The 26,704-nt window shown below is 53.4% G+C and overlaps 2 protein-coding genes across 3 annotated transcripts in view; one reads left to right on the forward strand and one right to left on the reverse strand.

Moving 5' to 3' along the window:
* Nucleotides 1-863: 863 nt before the first annotated feature.
* On the forward strand, nt 864-23,100 carry ARHGAP45 (Rho GTPase activating protein 45). 2 transcript variants are annotated; one of them, XM_085311459.1, is made up of 23 exons: nt 864-1,084; nt 3,157-3,487; nt 5,292-5,435; nt 6,870-6,954; nt 7,525-7,597; nt 8,129-8,207; nt 9,151-9,288; nt 9,796-9,860; nt 10,562-10,672; nt 11,394-11,474; nt 12,102-12,281; nt 12,971-13,108; nt 13,423-13,613; nt 14,048-14,208; nt 14,666-14,743; nt 15,153-15,254; nt 15,634-15,797; nt 16,034-16,222; nt 16,605-16,742; nt 18,324-18,565; nt 18,907-19,168; nt 19,485-19,587; nt 20,048-23,100. In XM_085311459.1, the coding sequence occupies exons 1-23, from the start codon at nt 995-997 to the stop codon at nt 20,545-20,547; spliced, it is 3,645 nt and encodes a 1,214-aa protein (XP_085167585.1). In that variant the 5' UTR covers nt 864-994; the 3' UTR covers nt 20,548-23,100. The 2 variants fall into 2 exon arrangements, with proteins under 2 accessions (XP_085167585.1, XP_085167586.1); XM_085311460.1 differs by having other exon boundaries at nt 19,488-19,587.
* A 431-nt stretch (nt 23,101-23,531) lies between these two features.
* The window catches only part of POLR2E (RNA polymerase II, I and III subunit E), a 3,746-nt gene continuing 573 nt past the window's right edge, over nt 23,532-26,704 (reverse strand). Inside the window, exons 2-8 of the mRNA XM_085311462.1 lie at nt 26,327-26,501; nt 25,889-26,004; nt 25,358-25,438; nt 25,076-25,134; nt 24,810-24,888; nt 24,259-24,338; nt 23,532-23,846 (exon numbers count right to left, since the gene is read on the reverse strand). Of these exons, the coding sequence (XP_085167588.1) occupies nt 24,273-24,338; nt 24,810-24,888; nt 25,076-25,134; nt 25,358-25,438; nt 25,889-26,004; nt 26,327-26,501 (576 nt within the window). The 3' untranslated portion in view covers nt 23,532-23,846; nt 24,259-24,272. The remainder of the gene's footprint in view (nt 23,847-24,258; nt 24,339-24,809; nt 24,889-25,075; nt 25,135-25,357; nt 25,439-25,888; nt 26,005-26,326; nt 26,502-26,704) is intronic.

Below are 26,704 nucleotides of genomic sequence, written 5' to 3' on the forward strand. Positions count from 1 at the left end.
GCACGACACGGCACGGCTGGCAGCCCCCAGGCCCGGGCCACGCTGCTCGGCAGGCACATCGGCGGGGAACGGGGGAACAGCGGGCTGGGAGCGGCGCTGGCGCCGGCCCGGGGAACCCCAGCCCCTGCCCGCCCCGGTGCGCGGGGATTTTCCAGGCGCCGATTCCCGGCCCCGTGGCCGGTAGATGGCACAGGAGAGACAGCATCGGTCCAGGCCTGGCACTGGGCATCCCCCGCAGCAGCACGGCCGGCCCCAGCAGCCCCAGCTGTGCCCTGCCGGAGGGAGTTTTCCCTGGGAAAGAGCCAGGGTCCAGCCCTAGAGCCGCCCCGCCGGGCACTGGGAGCGGGGCCGGGGGAGCCGGGCTGCAGGAAGGGGCTGGGAGCCGGCCCAGGGGCCGCAGCAGCACCGGCCCTGGGGAAAGATCTGGGCAGCAGCGTCCTGGACCCCCATCGCTGGCGTCCCCTGCTCAGGGCACCCCAGGGCCTGCAACCATTCCTCTCACACGGGGATTTTACTCCCTATGTGGCTCCGGATGCGCCTGTCTGAGCCAAAAATAACGTTGTGCAGATGCCCTGGGGCACATGAATTGCCCTCCCCAGCCTCTCCACACAGCACAAGGGGCCCACGCAGGAAGGCCCAGGGTGAAGAGCGGCAGGAGCCCCGTCCCCGTCCCCGTGGGCGCTGGCCCTGCGCCTGCCGTGAGCCGGGACGGGGCCTTGGCGCCCTGGTGAGCGCCCGGGAGCCGCCGCGGCCCCCTTCCTCCCGGCCTCGCGCCCTCGGCACACATTTGGCTTTTCCTGTTTCGGGTTTGCCTGCAAACCCAATGAGGAAATAAGGCGGTGTCACATGCGCCGGCCTGACAGTTTGCACCAGCTAATGTGGTCGGCAGGGTGGGAGAGCGGCGCCGGCAGCCAAGCACCCGCGGGGCTGCCGCCGCCGTGCCCGGGCCCCGGGCAGCCGCGAGGAGGGGGCTTGTCGCCRGCCACCGCCAGCGATGTTCTCACGGAAGAAACGCGAGTTAATGAAAACGCCCTCAATATCTAAGAAGAGCCGGGCAGGGAGCCCGGTGCCACAGACCCTGTCGGTGAGTGACCCCGGCCGGGCAGCCGGTGGGGAGGGGGCGATGCCGTGGGGCACCCACGGCTCTGCAGGGAAGAGCTGCGAGTACGAAGGGGGAGCGCGACTGGCCGGAGGGACGGGGACAGTGAGAGGGACGGTGAGGAGGAGGACGGGGCAAGGGAGCCCCTGCTCCCCGGGACCCAAGCAGGGTTTTGCCTCGGATGAAGAGTGTGGGGCAGCAGCCGAAGGGCCGTGCCGGGGGCAGTGTGGGCAAGTGGGGTCCGTGGGGTGCCAGGGCAGCAGGCAGGGCAAGCTGCGGCCGCAGGTTTGGTGAGGGCAGCAGAAGCTGCTGGCCTTCCCCAGGGACGGGGAGCAGGAGCGGAGGGCCACCAGGCTCGGCACCATCTTTGTTTCCTCCCCRCTGCTGCCGCAGCGGGTGCTGGAGGGGGCAAGAGGAAGTAGCCAGGCTCCGWGGGGCGGCCGGGGATGTCCGCGCACCCCGCCGGCACTGCGCGCGCACCGTGCGCCCGCCCCGGCCCACGCGACCTGCAGGTCCCCGCTGGCACCGTGGGGCTGCCGGGCACYGTGGCCCCGCCAGCGGCTCCCTAGCCAGGGGGCCCGTCCCCGCTGCCCCCGRGAGAGGGGCCCATGGGTGGCGCAGCCCACGGGCGCCTGGGCTAGCCAGCCGGAGGGATGCTCAGCCGGCGGGCGGCTGGCAAGAACAGCTACAGCCCCTACTCGGCGGGGCACCGCAGGGGCAAGCCCCGCTCGCCCYGGCGCTCCTTGGACTCGCTGCCCCACGCACCCAGCGTGCGGCTGACGGTACGCCAGGGCACCCCGCGGGCACGCAGGTGGGGTTCCTTGGCCTTGGCCATTTTGGGGTGGGGGCCCCAGGTGCAGCCAGCACCCCCCCCCGGGACCCCAGGAGCCAGGGAGCCAGCCCCAGGGGTGGCTTTGGGGGCTTCCTCGCTCGCTTTTGTTGTGGTCTAAGGGAGCCTCGTGCTCCCAGCCCAGTCGTTCCCAGGAGGAAGGCGCTCGGTGCATCTGCCCCTTCGGTAGCAAACACGGCTTCCGGTGCCCCCGCATAGGCGAAAGTGAGCGGGCAGCGCCCAGCTGGAGATGCTGAGACCCAACGTGCTCATGTCACACTCCAGCGATGTGCGGGAGCTGCGGGGCGAGGGGGGAAGGCGGCTGCAGGACCCCCCTCAGCCTCTGCTGGCACATGGCTCCCGCACTGTGCAGGGCCCCGTGGGCAGCCGAAAGGCACCCCAGCTCCTCAGCTGCCTCCCCGGGGCCTGTCCTCGCCCTCGTCCCCAGCGTGGTTCCTGCCACCAGCCTCTCCCTCGAGGCTATTTTCACCATGGAAATCTGGGGCTCCCTCAGCCCACAAGGTTTCTGCAAACTCAGTGTCCTGAATGGTGTCCCCATCCCCGCCGCCAACCCGGCAGAGGCATCTGCAGGGCAGGGGCATGCCAGACCCAGGATGGAGCAGGCTGAGAAAGAGGAAGGGATCCATGGGGCTGGATCCTGCCGTCCTCACGGACAGGGAATGCTGGCATGTGGTGGGTGCCAGCGGGCATGAGGCAGCAGTGCYGAGGCAGCTGTTGTGTGCCCATCTGGATCCAGGGGGGCTGGTGGGGGYACGGGGCACTCAGGGAGGCGGGCAGCCGTGCCGGCGCGTGGCCTGTGGTTTTGGAGCCGATGCCTGCTTGCAAAACCCCTGTGCTGGGGGGGGGGGAAGTTTGTCTGCAGGGAGCCCGGGGGCCTTGGGCAATGCCAGCGGCCGGGGGCTGCCGCAGCCCTTGTCTCCCCAGGACTGTCTGTTGCACCAGCCCCAAACTGGCCCTGCTGCGGGCAGCGGCCCCCAGTGCGAGATCCCCTGGGAATGGACCCAAAGCACTGGCAGTGTGGGGCAGGGAGGGCTGTGCCGCATCCCCGCTGCTCTTCTCTCGGGCTCTGCCAGGATGCCAGGGTGGGGAAACTGAGGCACAGCACGGCTGTGAGTCCCTTAGACAAGGGGGTCATTGGGGGCCCAGGAGTCCCTGTGCTCAGGTCACCTCTGTGCCCTGGGGCCTCACGCTCATCCTCCACCCCCAGGACCTGTCCCGGAAGGATTGCCTGGAGGCGCCCAGCTCCAGCCTGGGGGACCTGTCCCCCGGCAGCACCAAGCTCAGCAGCAGCCCCAGCGCCGTGGGCACCCTCAAGCGCCCCACCAGCCTCAGCCGCCATGCTAGCGCTGCCGGCTTCCCCCTCACCGCCGCGGCCCCCCGGGCCCTGCCCAAGGGGCACAAGACCCCCACGTCCTACAGCCCCATGGAYGGCGGCGAGGGCCCCTTCATCGACGTGGAGGACATCTCCCAGCTCCTGACGGACGTGGCCCGCTTCGCGGACGCCCTGGAGAACCTGCGGGACGTGGTGCTGCGCGACGGTGAGTGCCCACGGCGGGTCCTGGCCCCCCAGGGCCACTCGCGCCGCCGCCGGCACCGTCCCGCCACTCTGGGTCACCCACCCATGCTCCCAGCTGGCGCCTGGGCACTGGGGTCCCCAGACAGACCCGGACTCAGGGCGGGGGTCCCTGCCCCGGTGGGGAGGGGACGGGGAGCCCTGGGGCACGGCAGGTCCCTCGGGAGCCCCACGGTGCGGCGGGTCCCCGGGGGCCGTGGCACCGAGGGGGTCGAGGCGGTGGTGGGTGGCTGCCGGGAGCGCAGAGCCAGGATAACGCGACTTCCTGCCCGCGAGCTATTTTCATCCGCCCGCTTTCCTGTTTACAGTGCGGCGGTGCCAGCTGGCTGGCAGGGCCCCCTGGCCCCCCAGGGCTCCGGCACGACCCCCCGGCTCCCCCAGCCCAGCCTCGCTGGGCGGCCGGCGGGCCGGGGCCGATGCCGCCGGGCCGGGCGCGGGGCTGGAGGGCCGCGGGAGCGCGTCCCGGCTCCCGGCAGGCAGAGGAAGCGGCCACTATCTCGGCGAGGTGGGGCTGCGAGCGGGATCAGATGACACCGTTTTCAGCGCTGGCTTTGCAAACATGTTGACGCATCCCCAGTTGCAGTGGAAAACGGCGGTGCCCAACCCAAGGGCAGCGCTGCGCACRGCCCCAGCGGCCTGGGGAAGCGGAGCACGGCACTGGGTGGGGATGGGACGGGGCTGGGAAGGCGATGCCTCAGCTTTCCCAGGCAAACGTGGGGATCTCCAGGCAGGGAGGAGATTGCTCTGAACGGGAGCAGAGCCCATCCCACTGCCATCCCCACCTTGGGGCTGGCAGTTTTGCTGGCACCCAGTTTGCTCCGTGCCGAGCCAACGGGCTGGGAGAGCCAGGGTGGTGCGTGGGGCCGCCAGCGCCGTCCCGGGCCGGCGAGGAGCGCGGGAGACAGCGGGAGGCTGGCGCTGGCCCACGCGGACCTGCGCTGCAGCAGACGTTCGCGGAGGTGCCCGGGCAGGATGATGCCGTGGGGCGAAGGAGAGCAGGTCCCAGCAGCGCGAGCAGCCAGGCTTGATCTGCGGGATGCAGCAGTGGTTTTGGAGAGTCCTGCTCCCTTCTCCACCCATCCAGCCCCACTGGGCCTCAGTTCCCAGCCCTGTTCCCAGCCCTCCTGCTCTCCCTGCTTCCCACTCCGGAAGGGGCCTGGAAATGTGAGAGGAAGCAGAGGAAACTCCTTCCCGACCCTGCGATGGGGGCTGGGAGGGGAGGAGGGTTTGCCCGGCCGGGCAGCAGTGTGCCAGACTCCCTTCCCCCCTCGCCAGCCCCCTCCTCGGCGCTTCCCTCCTGAGGCTCTTCACTTCCTAAAAAGGCTGCCAGCGCCCTGGCCCGAGTCCCAGCGCCGGGCGCGTGGCCAGGCGCCTCGCGGCACCAGGGTCGCTCCAGGGCTGCTTCTGCTCCTGCCGTGGGCACCGGCCTCGCAGCTCAGCACAAGCCGGTGCCGCGTCCTCAGCCCAGGGAACATCCACTGTCACCAATCGCTAAAAAGGAAAAATGTAATGCCCGGAAGGTCCGGCTGCCCCCGGCCCACTGCTGTGCCGGGCAGGGGGATGCACCGGCCGGTTTAACCAACAGCCACGGCGCTGGCGAGACGGAGGGACTGGGACAGCCCCGAGCAGGCGCGGGGTGAGGGAGAGGCAGGGGCTGCCCGGGTGGTGCACGCCGATATCCGCACACACGGCTGCGCGTACAGGCACGCGTGTGCACGCACGCGCCCCGTGCGCGCCAGCCGTGCCATTTCCACTCCCTTTTCTTGCAGACCCCAAGGAGTCCCAGCGGCCGCAGGCCCACGAGTGCCTGGGAGAAGCCCTGCGCATCCTGCGCCAGGTCATCAACAAGTACCCGCTGCTCAACACCCTGGAGACCCTGACGGCCGCAGGGACCCTCATCTCCAAAGTCAAGGGTGAGACGAGATGACGGTGCCGGGGAGCCGGGTGCTCCGGGGAGCTTCGTCCCGCTGCCCCCTGCGCCCGCCCCAAACRTCCTCAGCCCCCGCGCTGGGCTCTGCCCGGCAGAACAGTCCAAACTCGCCACCAGCCCGGGGCAGGACTCTCCGCTTTTTATTTTTGTTGTAAGGCCCACGCAGTGCCAAGAAYGATGGAGCCCAGATCCCTGCCGGGGGGTTTCCAAGCATGGCCTCAGGAAAAATACTTAAATAAGTATTACTCTCCTGAATAGCTCCTGGCAGCACCTTGTGTTTATAAGACCAGGGTCTGTCGAGCTGAGCGCCTTGCCAGGGCAAAACCTCCGAARAGCAGTTACAACAGCCACGGGGAGCGGGGAGGGCGGGCTGAGCTAACCGCACGCCGAGCACAACATTTTGCGTCACTGCTTCGTTTCCTGGACACCGAACGGTAACCGCAAGGGACAGGAAGCCTCGTCGCGGGGTGGAAGGAGCCCCAGTGCTGGGCTGATTCACCTGCCGCGGGCCGTCCCCGAGACGGAGCGCGTCGCGGCTCCCGACGCTCCCTGGGGCTGGCCGAGCTGGGCAGGGGGTGGAGGCAGACCCCAGTCCTCACCCCGACCTGGCCTCCGTCCCCGGCAGCTCGCRAGGGCACGGGCAGAGCAGGCGGCAAGGTGGGAGGGTGGTGGTGGTGGGACCAGGCCTTCATCGACCCGCTGTGGGGTCTGCTGCAAGCGTCCCTTTGCCCCGAGTCTTGAAAACACAGTCTGCGACGGTTCCCAGTGCCGCGGACGGCTCCGCTTTCGGCCTGGGTGAGAGCCCTCCGGTAGGAAGCCTTTCTGACTCGAAGCAGGGGGCTCTGAAGATGGSCCAAGACTACAAAGGTGGTGAAACAGACTGATGGTCAACAGCACTTTTTTAGCAACCCTGGGTAATGGGAATAAGTAAATATATGAGCCAAGTAACACTAACAGAGAAATCAGTCCTGAGAGATAGGACAGATGAGTGGTAAAGAAACAGAGACATTTTGCATTTAACTCGACCAAGATCAAAGAAATAACCCCCAGGAAGGGTCCTGATCTCCCTGCTGCACCCCTCAGCCCTCCCCAGAGTTGGCCCAGACACCAGCCAGCTCTGGTCTTCTCCAGCTCCAGGGTATCTGTTTCTGTGCTTGGAGCATTCTCTCATCCAGCATGTTTCCAAAGATGCCCTGGAGAGACCTCCCAAAATCTCCAGGAGCATCCAGGTCCCTTGAGGCCATTCTTTCCGGGGAGGCAGGTCCCAAGCAGGGTCTAAGGACAGGACACACTGTGGGGATGGAGGCCCCTTGCCCATTGCAGGCCTGAGACTGACAGGAGCTGGCAGCCCTTCTCCTGGTTTGAGCAGGAACAGCCATTTGCAATGACAGGGCTTCTGCATTTCCTCATTTTCCAGGTTTCCATTATGAATCCAACAATGAGACAGACAAGCGGGAGTTTGAGAAAGCTGTGGAGACCATTGCAGTGTCCTTCAGCAGCACGTAAGGGATTTTTGACCAGCTTTCCCTCAAAGAAGGTCCTCACAGTGGACCCCACTACCCCTCCCAGCAGGAACACATCTCCACCCCCTTCCCCATCACCTAACCACAGGCACAGCCCCACACATGGTGGTTGGTTTAGGGGATGCCTGGGACCACACTGGGAGTGCAGATTTACAGTGCGAGTTTATGTACAAGCATCAAATCACAAGCTCCTTCTGCCAYTTGCAGCAGCAGTTCCTGGCACATGGGTCCAGTCTGGCATCAGGACAGACCCTGAAGCCTGCTCAGGCTMGCAGGTTCAATCTCCTGGCCTCACTTCTGGTGAAGCCAGGCCACCTGGCCACCACCACCTCTCCTGCTCTAGCTGCATTGCCAAGCCCATCTCACACAGAGCTGACCCGATCCCCACTAAAATCAATGTTGCAGCTCCAACCGTCTTGGTCCTAGTCCTGTCCTGGTACCCTGAGGTACCAGGTCCTAGTACCCTGAGCTGGGTATCATTTGGAGGCCACTTTGTTTTGCCATTATCAGCCCTTCTTTTGCTGACAAGCTGTATTCTTCTTGTTGCAGTGTGTCCGAGTTCCTCATGGGGGAGGTGGACAGTAGCACCATCCTCTCCATCCCACCTAGTGACCAGAACCAGGTGAGCAACACCAGCTTCCATCACACGGGTCTCGGCTGGCCTGTACAGCAGCACTTAGACTGGGCTGGGGAAGGAGCAGAGCCCCCAAACCCCAGCATGGGATTCCCGGCTCATTTCCAGGCCCAGCAGAGCTGGTCCTGTCCTCAATGCCACTCACAAGGAGAGGAGAAAGGCACCTGGCAGCTAGATGCAAAGGGGACAGGCAAGGTGGAAAGAAGTTGGATAGGAAAGGGATGGAGTAGTTTTGTCAACAGAGACTGAGAACAGGACTCTGGGTTTCTCTCCTTAGCTCTGCTTCAATCTGGTGTGTGCGCAGAGCTAGGCATTTCTCCAGTGAGGTCCCCAATATCTCATAGTCTTCCTGTAGGACCTTTCTGTAGGACCTTCCTATGCCTAGCAGACTTCAAGCAACAGCAAAAAAAGCTCCAGCAGCTCAGGGTTTCTGGTCTCCCCTCCATTTGCCAGATCACCCCACCACTACTCTGTTTTCTCTTTGTCTGATTATTTCTTTTTCTCTCCCCATTCCCAAAGTCTATGGAGAGTCTCTACGGAGGGATTCCTGGGCCTGGAGGAGATGGCATGCCATCTGGCATGGAAAGCTATGACACAGGTAAGTGGTAGTTCTCTAGGTGTAGGAATATGGCAGCAGGATTGGGGAATGCCAGGGTACCTGGCTGAGTGGAACATCTGACAGGAAAGGGCATCTTCTCCACTGCCACCGTGGTCCTGTGATGAAGGTGCCGGCGTGGCCTCATTGCCTGCGGTGTGCTTAAGTACCCTCGTTCTGGCTGTGCCAAAGAGCCGTGCAATGCACATGAYGTCAGTGCTGCACTTGGCTCCTAGGCTGCACTGAAGGAGTTACAAGGGCAAGAGGGATGATTTGCTTGGCTCTAGCAAGGTCCTTCATAAAGCCATGCCAAGTGTTTCAGGCAGTACTGCTCYCAAAGACAGCACCAGCACAGTGTGGGCTTGCTCCTCGGGGGCAAGGAGCCCTGATCTAGCTACCTGTGGTCACTGTAGCTACTAGAATAGCACCAGTGCCCAAGCTATCTGCTCTTCCTTGCAGTGAATGTAATGTAAAAGACCTCAAAATAGACAKGAAAAGGGCTCTGAAGCACACTGAGTGTTGGCTGGCTGCCTAGGTTTGCTTGGGGAAAACATTTCCTGGGCTGAGCAATTCTGGCAAATGTGAAGACACAGGTGAACAAAGGCAGCACAGAAGCACCCAGAGCTGCTGCTGTTGGCAGAGGGTGCCTGCAGGACACCAGCACAGTCAGAGAACAGCAAGATAACTTAGGTGAGGTGGGGCAGGAAGAATTTGCACCAAACTTTCAGGAAGGCTGAGGCAGGCAATGAACAGACAGGTCAGACACAGGAAACATTGCGGGGTGAGGAAGGCAGTTCTGCTCGAGTGTGGCACTTTCTTGATTGTTTCAGTGATTCTGGAAACCCCCAAGGCACTTGAAGGGAGTGGGTCAGTGAGCGACGGTGGCTGGCAGTAGCATAGCACAGTATCTCTCTCCTCTCTCTCTTCCTCTGTCCCCATGTCACAGTTCGCCCACTCGCAGAGGAAGTGGATGTCATGCTGCAGCGGTGTGAGGGTGGAGTAGATGCTGCCCTCCAGTATGCCAAAAACATCTCCAAATACATGAAGGACCTCATCACTTACTTGGAGAAAAGGACCACGCTCGGTGAGAGGGAGAGGGTGGAGAGTGGGGTCTTCTCCACAGCAGGGCTGAACTCCTGCCAGCATCAGAGCAGATCAACATCCTCTAAGATGATATGCATGAAGTTAATAGAGACAAAGCTTTCGGATCTTGATCTGGAAATGGGTTTGAAACAGATAATTGCTGATCACCTTCTGAACTAAGCATGGGGGCTGGAAGTCAGCATGCATAGTTTTTACTAGGATTGCTCATGTCATGTGTATAATCTGGGACAAGTCACTTTTTCTGCTTTTTTCTATACTAAAATAAGATCTACCTATGTTGTTGTGTCTGTAGACAAGCTAYATCCATGTATATGCAAAGACTGATTGCTGGGGGAGGACAGAGCTGCAAGGCACTGCAAGAACACTGGTGAATTTAGATATTCACCTTAAATCCTTAAATTCTGGATTTGTTTTTACAAAGGAACTCAATCAGCAAGGAAATTCTTATGTTTCTCATGTCTTTTCACTTCCAATCTTACTCTTCCAGAAATAGACTTTGCCAAAGGGCTTCAGAAGATGGTAAACAGCTGCAAGCAAACCATCACTCAAGAGGTAAGTCCACATGCACAGAAGCCACACAGTGTCTAGGTACTGGGCTGTATCTGTACCACACCAGGAGCAAGAAGCCCTGGAAAGCTTTTTGATTTACCTGGCTTTAGAGCCCAGGAGACTGATCGTGCAGTTTTCCAAAGCTCTTTGCTTGGCAAAATTAATGTATCCAAACCAAAGGAATCAAAACAAAGGATAGTGCTGAGACCCCTCAACCTCCCCCYCACCCCCAATCAGTATCTAATACTTCTTTTAGCTTTTGGGAATCCTGTCCCCTCAGCACTATAACATCCAGAGACCCAGTTCTCCCTAGTCTGGGAGCAAAACAGGACCAGTACTTCAAGTGGTGTCAWCCCGTAGCAAAGCAAATGTCAGAGGAGTCTTTCCACTGGCCCTGCCAGCTGTGCCAGCACAGAGAGCCGAGGCTGGCTCATGGACATGCCCTGCGTCCTGTGTTCCTGTCACAAGCTGCTGGGCAGGTGGCTTGGTCCTTAAAGCCTCCTCAGGCCTCTGATCTCCCTCCAAGGAGACTCTTTCTGTGACCACACTGGTTCAGTCCAGGGCTGGGCTTTCACCAGTGGCTAGCAGGCAAGCTGAGCCTCTAACATTTCTCCCCACAAACTTTGGAGAATTGAGAGATTGGAGAATGTGTCTCCCATGTTTCACGACACAGTGTTAAGGTCATGCATTTTTTCATTTCTCAGACAAATATGCCATTCCTGTCGATCTACTTGCTAGCTCTGGAGCAGGACATGGAGTATGGGACATCAGTTCTGCAAGCTGCCAACACCTTACAGCACCAAACCTTCCTTCAGGTGGGAGAACGCCCAAGCGCAGCGCAGACACCCACCCCACCCCCCCGTATATGCACGGGTGCTCAGACACGTGTGCAGAGTCCTGAACTGGTCGACTCGGTTCAGCGTGGAAATGGTCTCTGAGGTCTGCGTCCCTGGGAAGCAGGAAATGCCTTCTTCCTCAGGGAAGGCTATCTGAAAACAGCTCTCGCCCAGAGGCTGTGCGCAGTGAGCAAAGGCTGGTCCGTATGCTCTGGTACCACAGGCAACTCTTCTAGGAACTGCAATCCAGTTGTCTGGTCTTTCAGGGTTTTCAGTAAAGGGCCTGGGGGGATCTCACAAAGTTTGGCAGGAACAAACAGCACCTCATTATTGCTTTCTACCTCGTCTGAGGCCTCTCTGTGTCTGCACGTTTCCTCTTCAGCATAGACCAAGTTRCATTGATCTCCCGGAGACATCTGCTCTCTGGAGCTGTGTGCCAGGGAGAGAGAATTGATGTCCTGTTATTGCAGAGCGAGGCTCTTGCTTAGATCAGTCTGAAGGGAAACTGAATTTGGTGCTTTCCAGGCTGCAGTTTTTTTGTCCATGACACCAACCTTCCCTGTTACTGAGCCCAGTTGTGCTATCTGGAATGATAATAACCACTACAGGAAACTTTCCCTTGCAAAGCTTTTTGCAAAGGGCAGAACCACAAGCATTTGGCTCAAACTACTGTGTTGTTTCCTTCTCCCTCCTGATTCAGCCACTAACAGTGAGACGCCTTGAACATGAGAAGCGAAGGAAGGAGATCAAAGAGCAGTGGCACCGGGCACAGAGGAAACTGGTGCGTAACAGAGACACACAGCATGGGCTGGGGTTGTGTTCCCTGATTCCTGCCTTAAGTATCCTCACCACGTTTCTCATAGATGACGTTAGACTTCTTACCCCTCTAAAATAAGTGTCGGTTGCTTTGAGCTAGATTGCCTCTTCCAGAGCCTGCTGTGCTTGAGGACCCCAGAGAAAGAGGGATGCAAGAGGCCTCCTGGCCTCTCTGYAGCATGGGAGTTGGAGGGGATACAGCCATGCCTTGCAGCCCCTCTGCCCTCATGGGACAAGACAGCAACACACAGATGGAAAGGAGCTTTGGCCATCCGGATCCCCATGTTAGTTTCCCTATAAAAACTCAAGAGYTCTCCCCTTAATATTAACTATTGCTGTAATGCTGAAGCTGGAAGAGTCCTAGTCAAAGACCCAAATCCTGCTGTCCTGAGACATGCAAAATCACATTACAAAGGGATGGCTCCTGTCCCAGCACCTTACAAGTGAAAGGCTCCTCCTTCCATACTTGCTCATGCTCAGCTAATGGCCCAGTCTATGGTCACATCCATGAATCTCCCAGGGCAGCATGTAGGAGATGATGATCCCCTTGCAGAGTTCAGTCCTCACCCTGGGTCACCGTTTTCATTGACAGCAAGATGCAGAGGCCAACCTGCGCAAGGCCAAACAGATATACATGCAGCGCTGTGAGGAGCATGATAAGGCAAAGTACATGGCAGTGAAAGCAGAGGAGGAACAGCAGAACACCACGAGCAGCATCACCACCAAAGCCCTGGACAAGAAGAGGCGGCTGGAAGAGGAAGCCAAGAACAAGGTAGGAACATAACAGCTCTGGATGCTGGCCAAGCAAGGAGCCTCTTTGCCTTTCTTAGCCTGTGAATGGATGCTCAAGGGCTTCTTTTGGGTGACAGCTGRTACACAGCTCATCAGTGCTGCTGTCCTGGACTCCTTCCCTCCCTGCTCCCARGTCCTGTTAGAGCTGCCTCTTCCCCCAGCACACAAAGAGCTCTTTTTGGTGCCACTGAGCCAGCTCCAATGCCTTCTTGGTGTCCAGCTATTTTCATTAGACCRCTGGTGGATGGCCCTAGGGAATCTGCTGCCCCTGGCAGGCAATTGGCAGCTGCTCAAATGCTCTGGATGGGCTCCACAGACCTCTTGGTGAATGAGGGTCTGCCTTACAAAAACCTTCTCATTTCTTGCTGTCCTAGCACAGGACAGGCCCAGAAAAAAAGAAAAAAGAGAGAGAGAGAGAGAGAGAGAGAGAGACTGAACTGAGCTTCCTGATGGTCCTCAGCCATGGTGCAGGAAAGCCTGGAGGAATGTAAATGGCACTTACTCTGTAACACTTCTGGGGGGGGAGGCTTCATTCCCCTGGCTCTATCCAGGCTGAATTATTGCAGTGCGGAGTCCTAGGCCAGGAATGCGGGGTGCTGGGGCCATTTCCAGAGCAGCCATACTCCTTCCTTCTGCACGGTTTCCATCTCTTGTTCTCCCAACTCTCAGGCAGATGAGGCAATGGCCACATATCGGACATGTGTTGCGGATGCAAACACTCAGAAGCAGGAGTTGGAGGATACTAAGGTGAATGCCTTGCGGCAGATCCACGAAGTGATCAAACAGAGTGACCAGACCATCAAACTGGTGAGTAGGGCTTGCTTAAGATGGCCCTAAGGGCAGGGAGGGTGGCAGTACCCAGCATCTTGCACATCACATGCTCAGGAGAGGCTCAGAGCTGCCTCCCCAGCACACCAGGCCTAGCAGCTCCTGTTTCTGGTGAGGTCCAGGTGGGCCTCATGTACAGCTCTCTTCACTCCCTCGTGCTTTGAAAAGCCAAGGCCCAAGGCTGCAGACCAAGCACCACTTTGSGTTTCTGGTTTCTCATCTAACCATGAGTTTCTTGTCTCCTTGTACATCCCCGCATAAAGCTAATGTCTGATTCTCCGTGTTATTTTCAGGCCACGATCTCCTTCTACCAGATCATGCACATGCAGACGGCTCCGCTGCCTGTTAACTTTCAGACACTGTGTGAAAGCAGCAAACTCTACGATCCTGGGCAGCAGTATGCCTCGCACGTCAAACAGCTGCAGCGAGGAGACGAACCTGAGATCCAATACGACTTTGAGCCCTATGTGTCACACAACGCCTGGTAGGAAAGGAGGGAGGGCAGATCGTTGCAGGAGGGTCTGTTTTACACTTTTCTTCTGTATTGCCTGTAACCTTCCCCTGGGCTTGCACAATGCTCTCCTGCCGAAGTCAGTATGTTTTCAGTGTGCCTGAAGGCAGGTCCTGCTGAGAAAGCTGAGGCTGGACCACATGGGAATTCTCACAACTCAGTGCTCTCACCTTGCTTTTTGCAGCAAAGGACATGAGCATCCTACTGCTGGAGGAGTAACTCCTCCTCTCTTAAGAAGCAGGGAGGAGTTTCACTGAAAGAGCTAATGGATGAGACAGGCTATCTGGTATTTTAGAGGGCTGTAAATCCCAAGACAGGCAGATAGCAGCTGTGAATAGGATTTTCAAGCGTCTCTTTTCTTTTCATCCATTTTAACATTCCCTTTTCTCCTTCTTTCTGCCCACCAGGTCCCCCTTTAATCGAACACGGAAAGGCAGCTTCAATGCCAATGACTTTGCAACAAACGCCAGCCCAGATGGAGCTGGGCTGCCCAAAGATGCCTCCATCTCAGATGGAGGGGCAGGGGTCAAGGAGCAGCAAAGCGGAGCTGTGGCAGTTGACAGGAGAGGTGAGACTGGAGCAGAGAAGCCTGTCCATTACGTTTCCCAACACCACTCTTTTCAGGTGTTGGTTGCCTCCTTCTGCTCTGGAGCAAAGCAAGGATAGCTCCCTCCTTTGAGAGGGATACCAAGGGCCAGGGCTTCTATTTGCAGCAATAGGACAGGCTGGAAGAAGAAGCCTTGTAAGCTGAATTTCCTGAAGGACACAGAGTAGATACATTTTTCTTTGCTGTCTGCTGTTACTTCATAGCTCATTCTCTATCTTCCCATCTCTTATTTCCCTTGCTGGATGTGCTACTGAACRTACTACAACCACACCAGTTCCTTCAGCCTGCCTGTAACCAGCTAACTGAACAGCTTCCTTCAGTAATTTAAATGTCCCCCAGAGTCTCTAGACTGTTCTCCTGTGTTACTCTCCYGTACCCAGGAAACAATCTTGAATGGACTATGTGTTTTCTTCTGCAGGTGGGAGGGGACACCAGGTTCATAAATCTTGGCCAACCTCCATTACCGAAGTGGACAGCAGCCTGGATTCAAACGCAGGTAGATACAGAAAGCTGTGCAGGGCAGGCTGTGTTTCCCCTTCTACTGAAGTCATCCTAAGTGTAGTGTAATGGAAGTGGGGGGGGCTGTTGCTTCTTTTTTATCTGCCTTAAAATACACCTCTATGTCACAAATAACTGCTCTGATCCCAGTCTTGAACAGCAGGTGGGATGTGGGAGCATTGAASCATCACTACGCTAACTGCAGACTACGGCGCTGCAAAGCATTATAAGGGAATGTATTGCCTGTGCTAGCTCAAAAGAAATCTCTCGTTTTTCACTAGAAATATTCAGCCCAGCAATACAAGCCACAAGACTCTCTGCTGTGGGAATCAAACACATGAGAGCTCACTCAGAAGACATACAACTTTGCCAGTAATCTAATTCGCCTGCGGTTTTTGTTTTGACAGGTGAATTCAGCCATAAACTCCAGCGATTGTCTTCCAATGGCACTATGTCCTCCAGCGAGGAGCTGGAAGAGAAGGATGAGAATGCTGCCTCCTTTGAGCAGAGTACGTAATAAAATGGGAAATGAACCGGCGACTCTGTTGTGCGTGTGGCTCCGTACTCCAACACCATGGCAATATTAACTGCAGCTTGACTTTTCCTGGGGTGATTTAGTAGAGCTGAACAATTGCTGGGAGGAAATCTGAAATGACAGTAACCCCATAAGGAATCTACTAGCATTTTCTTTACAAATGAATGAGCTCTGCTAAAGCCAGTGGGAAGAGATAAGCTAGGACTGTAGACCTCAGAGTACAGGTTATCTGTAATGCTGCTAGAACTAGCACACCTAGCTGAATGACAGATCTGTGGCAGTGACCATTATGTTCAATCTTGCTTAATCTTAGCTCAAGATGTGGAAGGTATTTGTTTTCGGTCTGCTTGTAGGCATCAATGGGATCACCCCAGAAATGACTGCTCCAACAGGACCTTTCCGAAATGTTGGCTTATCCAAGGCTGCCCAGACTCATCGGCTGAGGAAGCTCCGTACCCCTTCCAAATGTCGGGAGTGCAATAGCTACGTTTACTTCCAGGGAGCAGAATGTGAGGAGGTAAAGTTGGGGAAAGGGGCGAGAGCTTGGTGGGATGGAACAGGTGGAGGATATGGCCCAGAAACAGTGCACACTGTGCGATGCATCACTTTCTTCAAGTCCTCTCATCCACCTCATCCTCATTCTGCACCTCATCCACATTCTGCAGCAGCATATTGTGCTGTAACTTATGTCACTTGGGTGTCATTGTAGAGGGTGCTGCCTCTTGCCTTCAACCATCTTTCTGTTTTACCCAGTGCTACCTCGCCTGCCACAAGAAGTGTCTGGAAACTTTGGCCATCCAATGTGGGCACAAGAAACTCCAAGGGAAGCTGCAGCTTTTTGGGCAAGACTTCACAAAGGCTACTCAGAGTAGCTCAGATGGCATCCCCTTTATCATCAAGAAGTGTATATCTGAGATTGAGAAGCGGGCACTGAAAACCAAGGTGAAGCACTCTCCCTTCCCTACCCTTCATCTGGGCTCAGCTGCTTTCTCCTGAAATGGTCTTCTGTCTTGGTATGAAAACTAACACTCTCATTTTTGAGATTACTAGGAGGTAGGGAGTCAGAAAGCCCCAGGTTATGATCTTAGCCCTGATACTAATGAACTCTGACCTTGGAAGCTCACTTTTCTTATCTCCCTCTCTTTTCTGTCTATGAAACAGGAATGATGGTAACATCTGAGCTGAAACAGCAGTCCCAGAACTACTTCTGAGAGGGATTTCCAACCCCAAAATGAGAGAATGGGAACTAGAAGCTCCCCATCTCATGCAAACTTGAATACAAACATCTGTCTGCGCTTCAATTCCATTYTTCTCCCTTTTGTAGGGCATCTACCGAGTTAATGGTGTAAAGACTCGTGTGGAAAAGCTTTGCCAGGCATTTGAGAAYGGGAAAGAGCTAGTGGAGTTATCCCAGGCTTCCCCTCATGATATCAGCAATGTCCTGAAGCTCTATCTGAGACAGGTAAGATGCTGGTGATACCTTTTGCTAAGGGGAAGGTAGATGACAGATGACCAGTAGAACTAACTTTTCAAAAACAAACCTGCCTTCACTGAGACACCCCTGACAGGAGTAATTCTTCCACAAACTGAGCTTAATATCCATCTGCTACATAGCTATGATAGTGTTGGTGAAAGAGGTTCCTCCTAGCTGAGGATGAATCAGTGATGAAGACATGTACATGTATACAAATGGGAAGTGGAGAAGTAAACAGTCTCCCCCAACAGCGCTCATGCTGCATCTCCTCTGAGTGAACTGTAGGTTTCACGCTTTCAGTCAGTAAACTTTCACACAAATCACACGCAATCAGTCTTTGCATGGTTCCTCCATTGCTGTAGCAGCAAAGATCTTATCCACAGAAATGTAACCTACAGAAGTCCATCCTTTTGCAATTAGGGAACTAAGTAAGCAAAAGGGAAGTGATCTAACAAATGTCACTCCACATGGCAGAGCAAGGGGCTGAACTCACTTCTCCCTGACCAGCGCTCTCCTTGTAAAGTCAGATCTGTGGTGTGCCCAGTCGTTTGTTTTCATCTTGATGCTCAAGGCAGTTTTGTACCAAACTCCTTCTTTATTCAGCGAAGACTCCCGTATATGAAACTTGCAATGCAAACTGTGTGACCCACATCCTCAAACAAGCCACCACAACGCAGAAGGAGGGGAAGGAACTTCTCTTTTGTTTTGCACTTCTACCATTTAACTCTTTAGTGCTGCATTTCTTTGAGGCCTGGCAGAAGAGATGTAACTCCATGGGAGGGTTCCTACTGCCTTAACTCAGGAATCTAGCTCAGATACCCAGCTCAAGGATGGAGAGACTTTTCCCTAAGTTCCCTGCATAAAGAGAGGGAGATAAGTATTCTGAAATGTCTTGGTGGTTTCTCCAGAGAAGAAAAGCGGAGTGGAAAGGGAGGAAGTTGGTCCTGAACCATCCAGGTTCCAATCTCTAGCTCGACACTGCAGATAAACCAATTTAAAGTTGCTCTGCAAGAGGGCTGAATTGGAAGGCATCATTGCTCCACTGTGAGGGACAATCTATCCCCAAAGAGCATCTGTTCAAGCTATTCTCAAAACAGTGCCAGTGATGGAAATCTACAAACTGGTTAACATGCTGCTTTGGATGCTTTATGCAATCTTCAAAGCCAGATATTCCCATTTAACCTCAGCCACCTCTGCTGCAAGCCAAGCTGATTACGTCTTGCCTTTTACTCCTAGAGAACAATTAACTCCTGTCCTTTTTGTAACAACCTCTTATCTACTATGTCCACCCTTGACCAGGTCTTTTATAGAGAAAAAAAGAATTCCTTGGCTTCTACCAGAGGCAGCTATCCAGCRCAGAGCACCAAGGGGTTGGTCAATGCTGCTTTTTGCTTGAACTTCACAGGCACTTATTGGCTACGACAAATGAAGCTGCATTTACTCACTTCAGGAGATGGACAAACAAACATCCTCAGTGTGTTCTGGGTAACGGACAGGCTTGCCTCCTGCCAGACGCRGGAGGCATGGCTCTCCAGGGACTCACCTCCTCTCTGATCTTCCTTCCTGCAGCTGCCAGAGCCCATTATGCCCTTTCGCATGTACAATGAACTCATGGGCCTGGCCAAGGAGAGCTTACAAGGCAGCAGCGAGTCCAAAGGCAAGAGCGGGAAAGGGGGTCCTGATCTGGTGGACAAAGGAGCCGACACAGACAAGGTGGTTGTGACTCTGGTGTTGAAGCTGAAGGAGCTGCTGAAGGAGCTTCCTTGGGAGAATATGGCCACGCTCCAGTACCTTCTGCAGCATCTGAGAAGGTGAGAAAGGCTATTCCAGGACTAGCTCAGGTGCTGGGGTACCTTCCCTTTCTCCCCTGTAATGGGAGAAAGGAGGTCAAGTACCACCTCGCTCAAACCACACTGGCAGTRGGGACAGCTCAGCCTTTCCTAGCAGCAGTAAGGTAGATCAGTGGCTACAGCTCCTTCTCTGCCRCTCACAAAAGCTGCCATCTGTGCTAGAAACGGCATTTCTGTGCTGCCAGTCCAGCATTTACTCCTGCCTGGATATGCCGGGCTGGGTGAGCTCCCCCCACCCACCTGTCCCTTCTCTCCACCTGCCAGCCTGCTCATCCTCACAAGTTGCTCTTTTTCCTCTCCAGGATTGTGGAAGTGGAACAGGACAACAAGATGACCTCAGGCAACCTGGGCATTGTCTTTGGGCCAACACTCATGCGTCCAAGGCCCACAGATGCAACTATTTCCTTGTCCTCACTGGTTGATTATCCCCACCAAGCTCGCATCATTGAGGCACTCATCATCTTCTATACGACCATCTTTGAGAACAACGATACCACACTGCTGGCTGATTCCAGCAAATATGCCACAGATGCTGAGGAGGAGGCAGCCAGCTGCTCTAATGTGGTATGAGATATCTAGGGAAGGGAGCAAAGTTAGGGGTTGTAGAGACAATCTATTTGTACTTGCAGCTTTGCACAAATCAGACTTTCTGAGGACCTGTCTACATACGGAAGTAGATCTAAATACTGGTGTGATATGTCTCCATAAGAACATTTCTCTGGTGTTTAGATTACTCCATTTTGGAGTCTATGCCTTTGCATTTCAAAACAGCTCCTATGCTTTTAATTCATCAGCTTAACTGACAGCATCTTCTCTCTGTAAACAGGAATTAAAGAAAAACAATAGGCCTCATGATCACACCTCTGCTTCTCTCCCCCAGCAGGACACAAGCTCACAGCCTGCAGCTCCTCATGGCAGCATTCCCTGCCTAGAACTGCCTTCAGAGAAGGGGAATTTGGATTACAGTGCAGACTCATACGGAGGTGAGTGAAAGGCACCGAAAGGCTCCCCTCCAATGTGGGCATAGGTCTTTCAGAAGGTACAAAGTGGTGCGGAAAGGGTTCTAGAGGCCTTTCGCTTTCAGGATACCAGCTTCACAAATTCAAAAACACGGCCAAAAGCTATCACTTGATTGCTATAGGCCTCCTCTAATTTCTGGTAGGCGCTTATGTCATCACTGGCCACAACTACTTTCATTCTTGCATTTTCTTTGGTGAACTCAAACAAAGGCAAGGGCTTCATACAAGGGCAGTGTCATCTACAGAGGTAGATTTTAAAAGGAAAAATAAATTGTCCAGTATGCCAAAATCCATGAGGACAGAGCCTCCAGTGCCACTACTAGCAATTACCTTATCCTGGACACCAAGAGTTTGCTGAACAAAGCTTTTGTTAAACCCATAGTGCTGGGCTAGAAAGTAACACAAGGCTTCATGTGCCCCTTAGAGTCTGGCAATCGCTCAGTTGATTCTGACTCTGAGCTGGAAGACAGCGGAGAGCTGCTGGCTACTGCAGACAGAAAGCCAAGAATGCAGCTCACAAAACAGGGGAGCGAGACAAGCACAGAKGAAGCTCAGTTCTGCGATGACGGGAGCGAGGGACAACGGAGCCGAACATGCAGCACAGGCCAGTCAGATGCGGAATACACGGCTTCCCACTGCCTCAGCCCCCCAGGAGAAGAGCAAAGCGATCTGGAAGAATATCCCGAAAGCAGCCCCTCTGCTGCTCACACGGACTACAACACAAACCAATCCAATAACACATCTGTGCCTGTGACTGCACAGGGCACCAGCTGCTGCCAAGTATTTAGCAACAAGATGCCAAAACAGCCACAAAGTCAGGCAGCGAGCAGCAGCCCAGGTTTATCTAAGCAACCTAGCAAGAATGCCACGGACACTGGGATGGGGCAGAGGAGCAAAACCCAGGAGTTACCCACACACAGCTAAGCAACATGCAATGCTGTGATGTTTTGGGAGGAGGAGGGACAGCACAAAGTCACAGGTCCGCTCAGGAGGGCTTGGTGTGTCAGCTGCAGGCAACAGTCATCTCTGTTTAATGACTGAAGCTTTCACACAAAGCCCCTGAGTCACTTAGCCCTCAGCAGGGAAATGCAGATCAGTTTCTCACCTGCTGGTAGCCACAGGACTGGACCTCTGTCTATAAAGCACATTTCTGTGAAAGGAATGGAAGCAGGAGGGATCTTTAGCTTGCTGTTGAAGACTGGAAAACAACCCAGGCCTTTGCTCTACTAGCACCAGGCCACAAATTTAATCTTTGCTGCTTTTCTTAATCCCATATCTCTACTGCAGGAAGAGATGCGCAGAATTAAAGGATCTTATGATCCAAACTGGCTGTAGCTTCAAGAGGGAAAACAACTGCCTAGAGATGGTACAGGGAAGAATACCCTGAATACCAGGTATCAGGGTCAAACAGAAACAGGTGGGAGTAAAACCCAGCATGCTTTAAGGATGCACTGCTTTGGACAGTAAATGCTTTTTTTCTGCAGGACTTGGCTCCCTACTTGCTCTGAGTAGCAGAGGTGCTGCATGGCAAAGCATCCTGCAGCATCCAGGGAAACACAGGCACAACAGGAAGCCATGGGAGCAGCACAGACAGACTGGRACAACTCCTAGCACTGCTACATGCAGGCTGGCTCTTCAGCTTGGGAAAGAGCGCACAAGAAAGGGAAGATCTTGCTAGAAGAGTGCTGGTTTCAAAGCAGCCTAGTGAAAGTCAGGCACACTATCTTGAATATAGCATAGAGTGCTTTAGGGCTGAGGCTGCACTCCTTACCAAGGCCCTAGAAGGTACGTCGATCATTTGTAACTGACTGTACCAGGCATCCAAAGTCCAGCTATGAATTTACTGCAAGAGCCTCAGTACTTCTAAGCAACACAGGGCTCAAACAGTGATGTGCCTTTCCTGGCTCAGCTGACAGGTTTGCATTGCTACTTGTATTAATGGGCATTTTTTTCTACTTGGCAGGAGCCACACAAAGAGCAAGCCACAGGCTATAAACAAGCTCTAGGTACAGATTTTCCTAGCTTCGTAGTCCTGAGCATTACATGATCTCTCAGGTAGATTTTTTTGCTTTAAATAGACATTAGGTCTTCAAGCTGCAACAGTCAAAAGTTGCAAATCTAGCACTAGGCCTCTGCTCTTCCACCTGTCSCTGAGAGGAAGACCTGCTCTCTGTCCAGATGCAAGGGGAGATGTTTCCCCTGCAGGACTGCCACTGCCTCAATCAATAAACAACCTGTGACAGAAAAAGGGTTGGGGGAAGGGTTGTTTTCTGTTTTTTCAGACTGGGGGGGRAGGAAGAAGGTTGCTTAAGAGATGACCCTTCAACACATATCCACTACCTCTGCTGACAAAAGAAGTTAAACAGGATCAGCCAGAATATTTTTCAAAGCTAGACACTTTCCTGCACTGAAGCATAGAAGAGAAAAGTAGATACTAAGCTTGAAAGAGCTGAAAGCTGTTTCTTCTTATTACTCTGCTTGTACACGGGTTTGGACTTTATTCCTGTTGCCATTGTTGAGTGTCCCTAGGCTCAACTCAGCAGGGCATATGCTGAATAAAGACCAAGAGATCCCTGTCCGAGTTAGATGCACAAGGGCTAGCATGCACAAGTGTCTAGAAGCCCATAGCTCCTATGAAACTGCACAGATCCAAAGCTGTTTTTTTAATGAACGAGACAAACCCTTCTCTAGCGAAATGCTAGATATCAAATAATCTTTTGCTGACCTTTGTAAGTCTTAAGAGCACTCAGACAAATAGTRGACAGCAAGGGGGAAAGGCAAAAACAAAAATTTCAGCCTGTTTCAGGAGGTCAAGTGAGAAGCTAGAGTGATATTCCAGCTAAAATATAGTGGGTRGCACCTGTAGGTTATACACACCTCATTACTGTAATTTGGGTCATCGAATAGATGTCTGAGCCAGTGCTTRAAAGTATCAAATCTTCATAACAGTGTAGAGAGCCTGGGCTTTACAATTGCCAGAGTTCTCCAAGATTAATTTGAAGTGCATCTCAGTACAGTAACTAAAAGGTACACAAAACAGAAGTTAACTACACAGTCAAGTAGTTTACAACTGAGCCAAAGAAGAGCTAGATAAGACTTGTGAAACATTCTTCCCCATAGCTCTTCAACAAGATGGTCAGATTTTCCAGCAGATCATTTCCATGGTAGCAAGAGAAATCATGCTGATTCCCTCTTGCTACAGAACTACCACCACTGGCGGTACCATTTGTGTTTGTGAGGATGGATGATGGGTGAGTGTGAGTTAGGGAAGGGAAATGCCCTTGAAATCAATGTATTGCAAAAGCTGTGCTTGAGCTTCACATGGTAACAGGCACCCTTCTACATGCATATGAATTCAGCATAGAGACAGTAAGGGGTGTTTGTTGTGACGTATTTGTACTGCTGTATGAAGCTGTGCTCTATGTTTTGCTGTGTTCAAATTAGCACATCTTCAAGAATAAAATTAGTATGTTCAAACCTGTGTCTGTTCTGGAGATCAGGATTTTCCAGACTCAAAACTCATGACTGCATGAGGCTAAGCACTGCAGGGAAATACTTCATTAATTTACTAGAAATGCTCTTAAAGTTTGTAAACTTCAAGGGAATGGAAACAGATCAAGATATATGGAAGGGGATAAACCACTCTATTGTGATATTTGAACACCAAGGTATCAAAACAAGGGTTAGAGGGATTACAACAGATCGAAACAACAGGGTAAATCTTAACTGAAGTGTCAGAACTRCACAAGAAAGTTAGATCAAAGTTAAACAGGCTGAGCTCTGGGGCTCAGTCCAGAGCCTTGAGCGGCAAAATATTCTAAATAGAAGGAAGAATAAAGGAACTCACAAGTTTTAGAAGACTTTGGTACAGAGGAAGATTGAGAAATACAATAATAGAGAGGAACAGCAACATTATAAACTTTTATTAAAAATAAAGTCCTATAAAATAGGAAAGCAAAAGCCTTCTTTCCACTTGCTTTCTCCCTGCACACTTCAGTTGCTTCAGGTTAGTTTCATGGCATACATCCTCATAGAAGGATAAAGAGTTACAGCAAAATCAATACTGGAAACAAGGAGTTACATGCCAGGTAACAGAAATGCACAGAGGAAGCACAGAAAGAATTTTCTCAGCCATTTATAAAAAATGGCAGGCATCCCAGGGTGTCTGTAAATTGGTGGCACATGGGAAGATCAGATCATCTTGTCAGAATTCTCTTCCACACCTGGGAAAAAAAAAAAAAAAAAACACTCAGGATGTGAATCACCTCACACCTCCCTCAGCTGAGCTGCCAGTTGGGTGCTCAAGAGGGCTACTGTCAAGGCCAAGCCACACCAAGTGCCCTGAACTCCCTGCCCAGCACTCCATCACTGAGCACAGGGCATAAAACAGAGCCTCCRTCTGAGAGACACATCCAAGGGATGAGACCAGTTACATCTTGGTCTACCCTTTGACTGATGAAGACAGTTCTCTGCACAAAGCATTTAAGTTTTGGGATAATGAACTCTTACAACTCTTCTCTTACAAGCACTCATTTCAAGTYAACCCTGGAGAGCTACAGCATCTATTTAAGGCACTGCCAAAAGCCCTCAGCTAGCCAGACCCACGCAGCTAGAGGGCTCAGTGCTCAACCTTACCAGACATCTCTGTATTACTGCACCAGTCTGTAGGTGATGTAGCGGCCTGCAGTCTCACTAGGTCTGATGATCTTGACTACCTAGGAGCCCAAGACAAGCAACTCATGAGTGAGAGATGGTAGCAAGTTTCCCTAGTAGGGCTTCCCTGCCTSTATTTGTGCCAGACACACACACACACTCACTCAAACCCAGACAGAACAGTCGCAACACTGCAACCCTCAGCAGCCACAGAGACTTTCAGTACKAAGCTTCATGCCTGTGGCTGGGGTGTAGCATAGAAGTGTCACATTCATGTGCAGGGGAGTCAAAGGTTGGGGCTGGTGTCACACCTGCTGGTCCTTATCAGTTGATTCAACAGCCAGAGTCATCTCCCCTTGCTGGAAGTCTGCCCACCTTACACAAGTCTCTGCACCGTAACAGCTTCCCTGTGTGAAAGGGATGCCCTTCCCTYCCCTAGGGGTTCTGAAATATCATCAGTATCCTCCGCTAGCACAGCTACTTGCTCTGCCTGCAGAGAACTGCTGCCTGTCACCAGCTTGTGTCGCTCTTACCTGGCCTCGTTTTATTCCAAAGTACCTGGCCACAGGATCCCCAGCCTGTATTCTCGGGAGCTGGTTCTCTCTCAGCTTACTGCACAGGACAGTCAAGGAAAGGCTCTACCAGTAGAATAAGCAATTGGCCCAAGTGTCTATTTGTTCCAATTGCTGTGCCCTTTCCCACAARAAGTATTACACTGTCACACTCAGAGGTGTATTCATTTTCAGCCCAAAGCAAGTATGAATCACATCTGGAAGGACAGGAACAAAACCAAGGATACTATCGGGCTAGTAGCTCAGTTACTTCTTCCTTTGTCATGACCACATGCTCTGGAACCAACTGTAAAGAGARGAGATATTCAAAGATAAGAAAACCAGAGAAATGAACTGTCTCCTTACAGCCGCAGGAAAAGGAACAAGTGCACAAGGGAAATTGGAACAACTGCTGCTCTGTCACTCAGCCTGACCTTCCAAACAGAAGGTCTCTAGGTGCTGGCTGATGGTCTGCAGTTCAGCAGACAGACCAGTTGTCCTGTCCTTGCTCCACTGCCAAGACCACTCACCTCATGTTCTGTGATGTTGATCAAGAGCTCTTGCTGCAGAAACTGCTCCAGAATGTACTTGGGAGCCATATCTACCAGGGACTGAAAAGGAAAAGGCATGTCAGACTGCAGCATGGGACACTGCTCTGGGAAAACCTGACCTACCCTTAGACCTGATCCTCAATAAACATCACATTACAAGTAATATCACTATCTTTGCACTCACATAGCTAGAGCTACTCAGGCTGAGGCAAACAGACCTTGTCACCACTGGCAAGTATCTCATTYTCTCTCACAAATCTGAGTAGGCCCTCCGTTCTTCCCTAACCAGAGTTAGAAAGTTCTCTTTAATCAGAACCAGYCTGATTAAATACACTTGCATGCAAGTGTCTATGTTAAGGCACAGCAGGCTTTAGTGAAACATTTTCTCAAAAATAAAATTCTACATCCTTATTAATCTAAAGCAGTACTGAAATACCAACATGCAAAACATCCAYGGTTCATAATCACCCTCTGAACCCTGAGACAGCTTGTTTTTAGGGTGCTCTGTACCTGTTTTGCTGAGGGAGTCATGCCTTGCTGTACCACAATCAATGCTCTGGTGATGTTCTCCTCCTGCATCCTCTGGCAGTACATCTTGATCGTCTTTATTCCAACCTTGGGTTCCTCTGGGAAACAAGTCAATTCCAGGATTATAATACATAYGCTTAAGAATCCAGAATTTTTATTTTGCAGGGCAGGATAAGCCTTCTGAAAGGCTCTCTACTAGCAAAACAAGAAGGAAATAGCTTACATTGAAAATGAGAGTTTTTGAGCACTAAGGGAGCATGGTGATATGAGACTTTGAAAAAAAACAATCCATCCCTTCCCCCCAGCTTCTACCAGCGTGAGGCAAAAAAAGTAACACACAACAGCTGCAGATATTCCTCGGTGCCTGAGTTAACACGCGCAAGTTCGAGCTTGCACAGATGGTAACTGTGCCACACTCACCCGGGAAGAAAACAAACATCTGATCTGTTGGATCATCGTTATGAGCCACCAGCACGGTCAGGTCAGTGCGCCTTGGCCTCCCTTCGCTAGGCTTGTCCCCAAACTGGGCCTTGAACTCCTCCAGGGTCTGGTCCAACTCGTCCTGAGTCACCAGGTAGCCCCGATCGTGACAGAGCTGCAGAGAATGTTCTCACTGGAGATACACAACGCACCCCGACAGCCCCGCTCGCACCCCGCACGCGGCACCGCCCGCCTCGCGCTTCAAGCGCAAGCCCTGCTGCTCCGGGCCCGCTGAGCCCCCACCTCGGCAGCCCCGCACGGCTCGCAACACAGCGCAGCGCTGCCCCCGCCCCAGAGCACGGGGACGGGCGCCGCGGC

This window comes from Rhea americana, unplaced genomic scaffold, assembly GCF_003343005.1.
Source record: "Rhea americana isolate MKP2758 unplaced genomic scaffold, rheAme1 scaffold_341, whole genome shotgun sequence".
In the NCBI taxonomy this organism is placed as follows: domain Eukaryota; kingdom Metazoa; phylum Chordata; class Aves; order Rheiformes; family Rheidae; genus Rhea; species Rhea americana.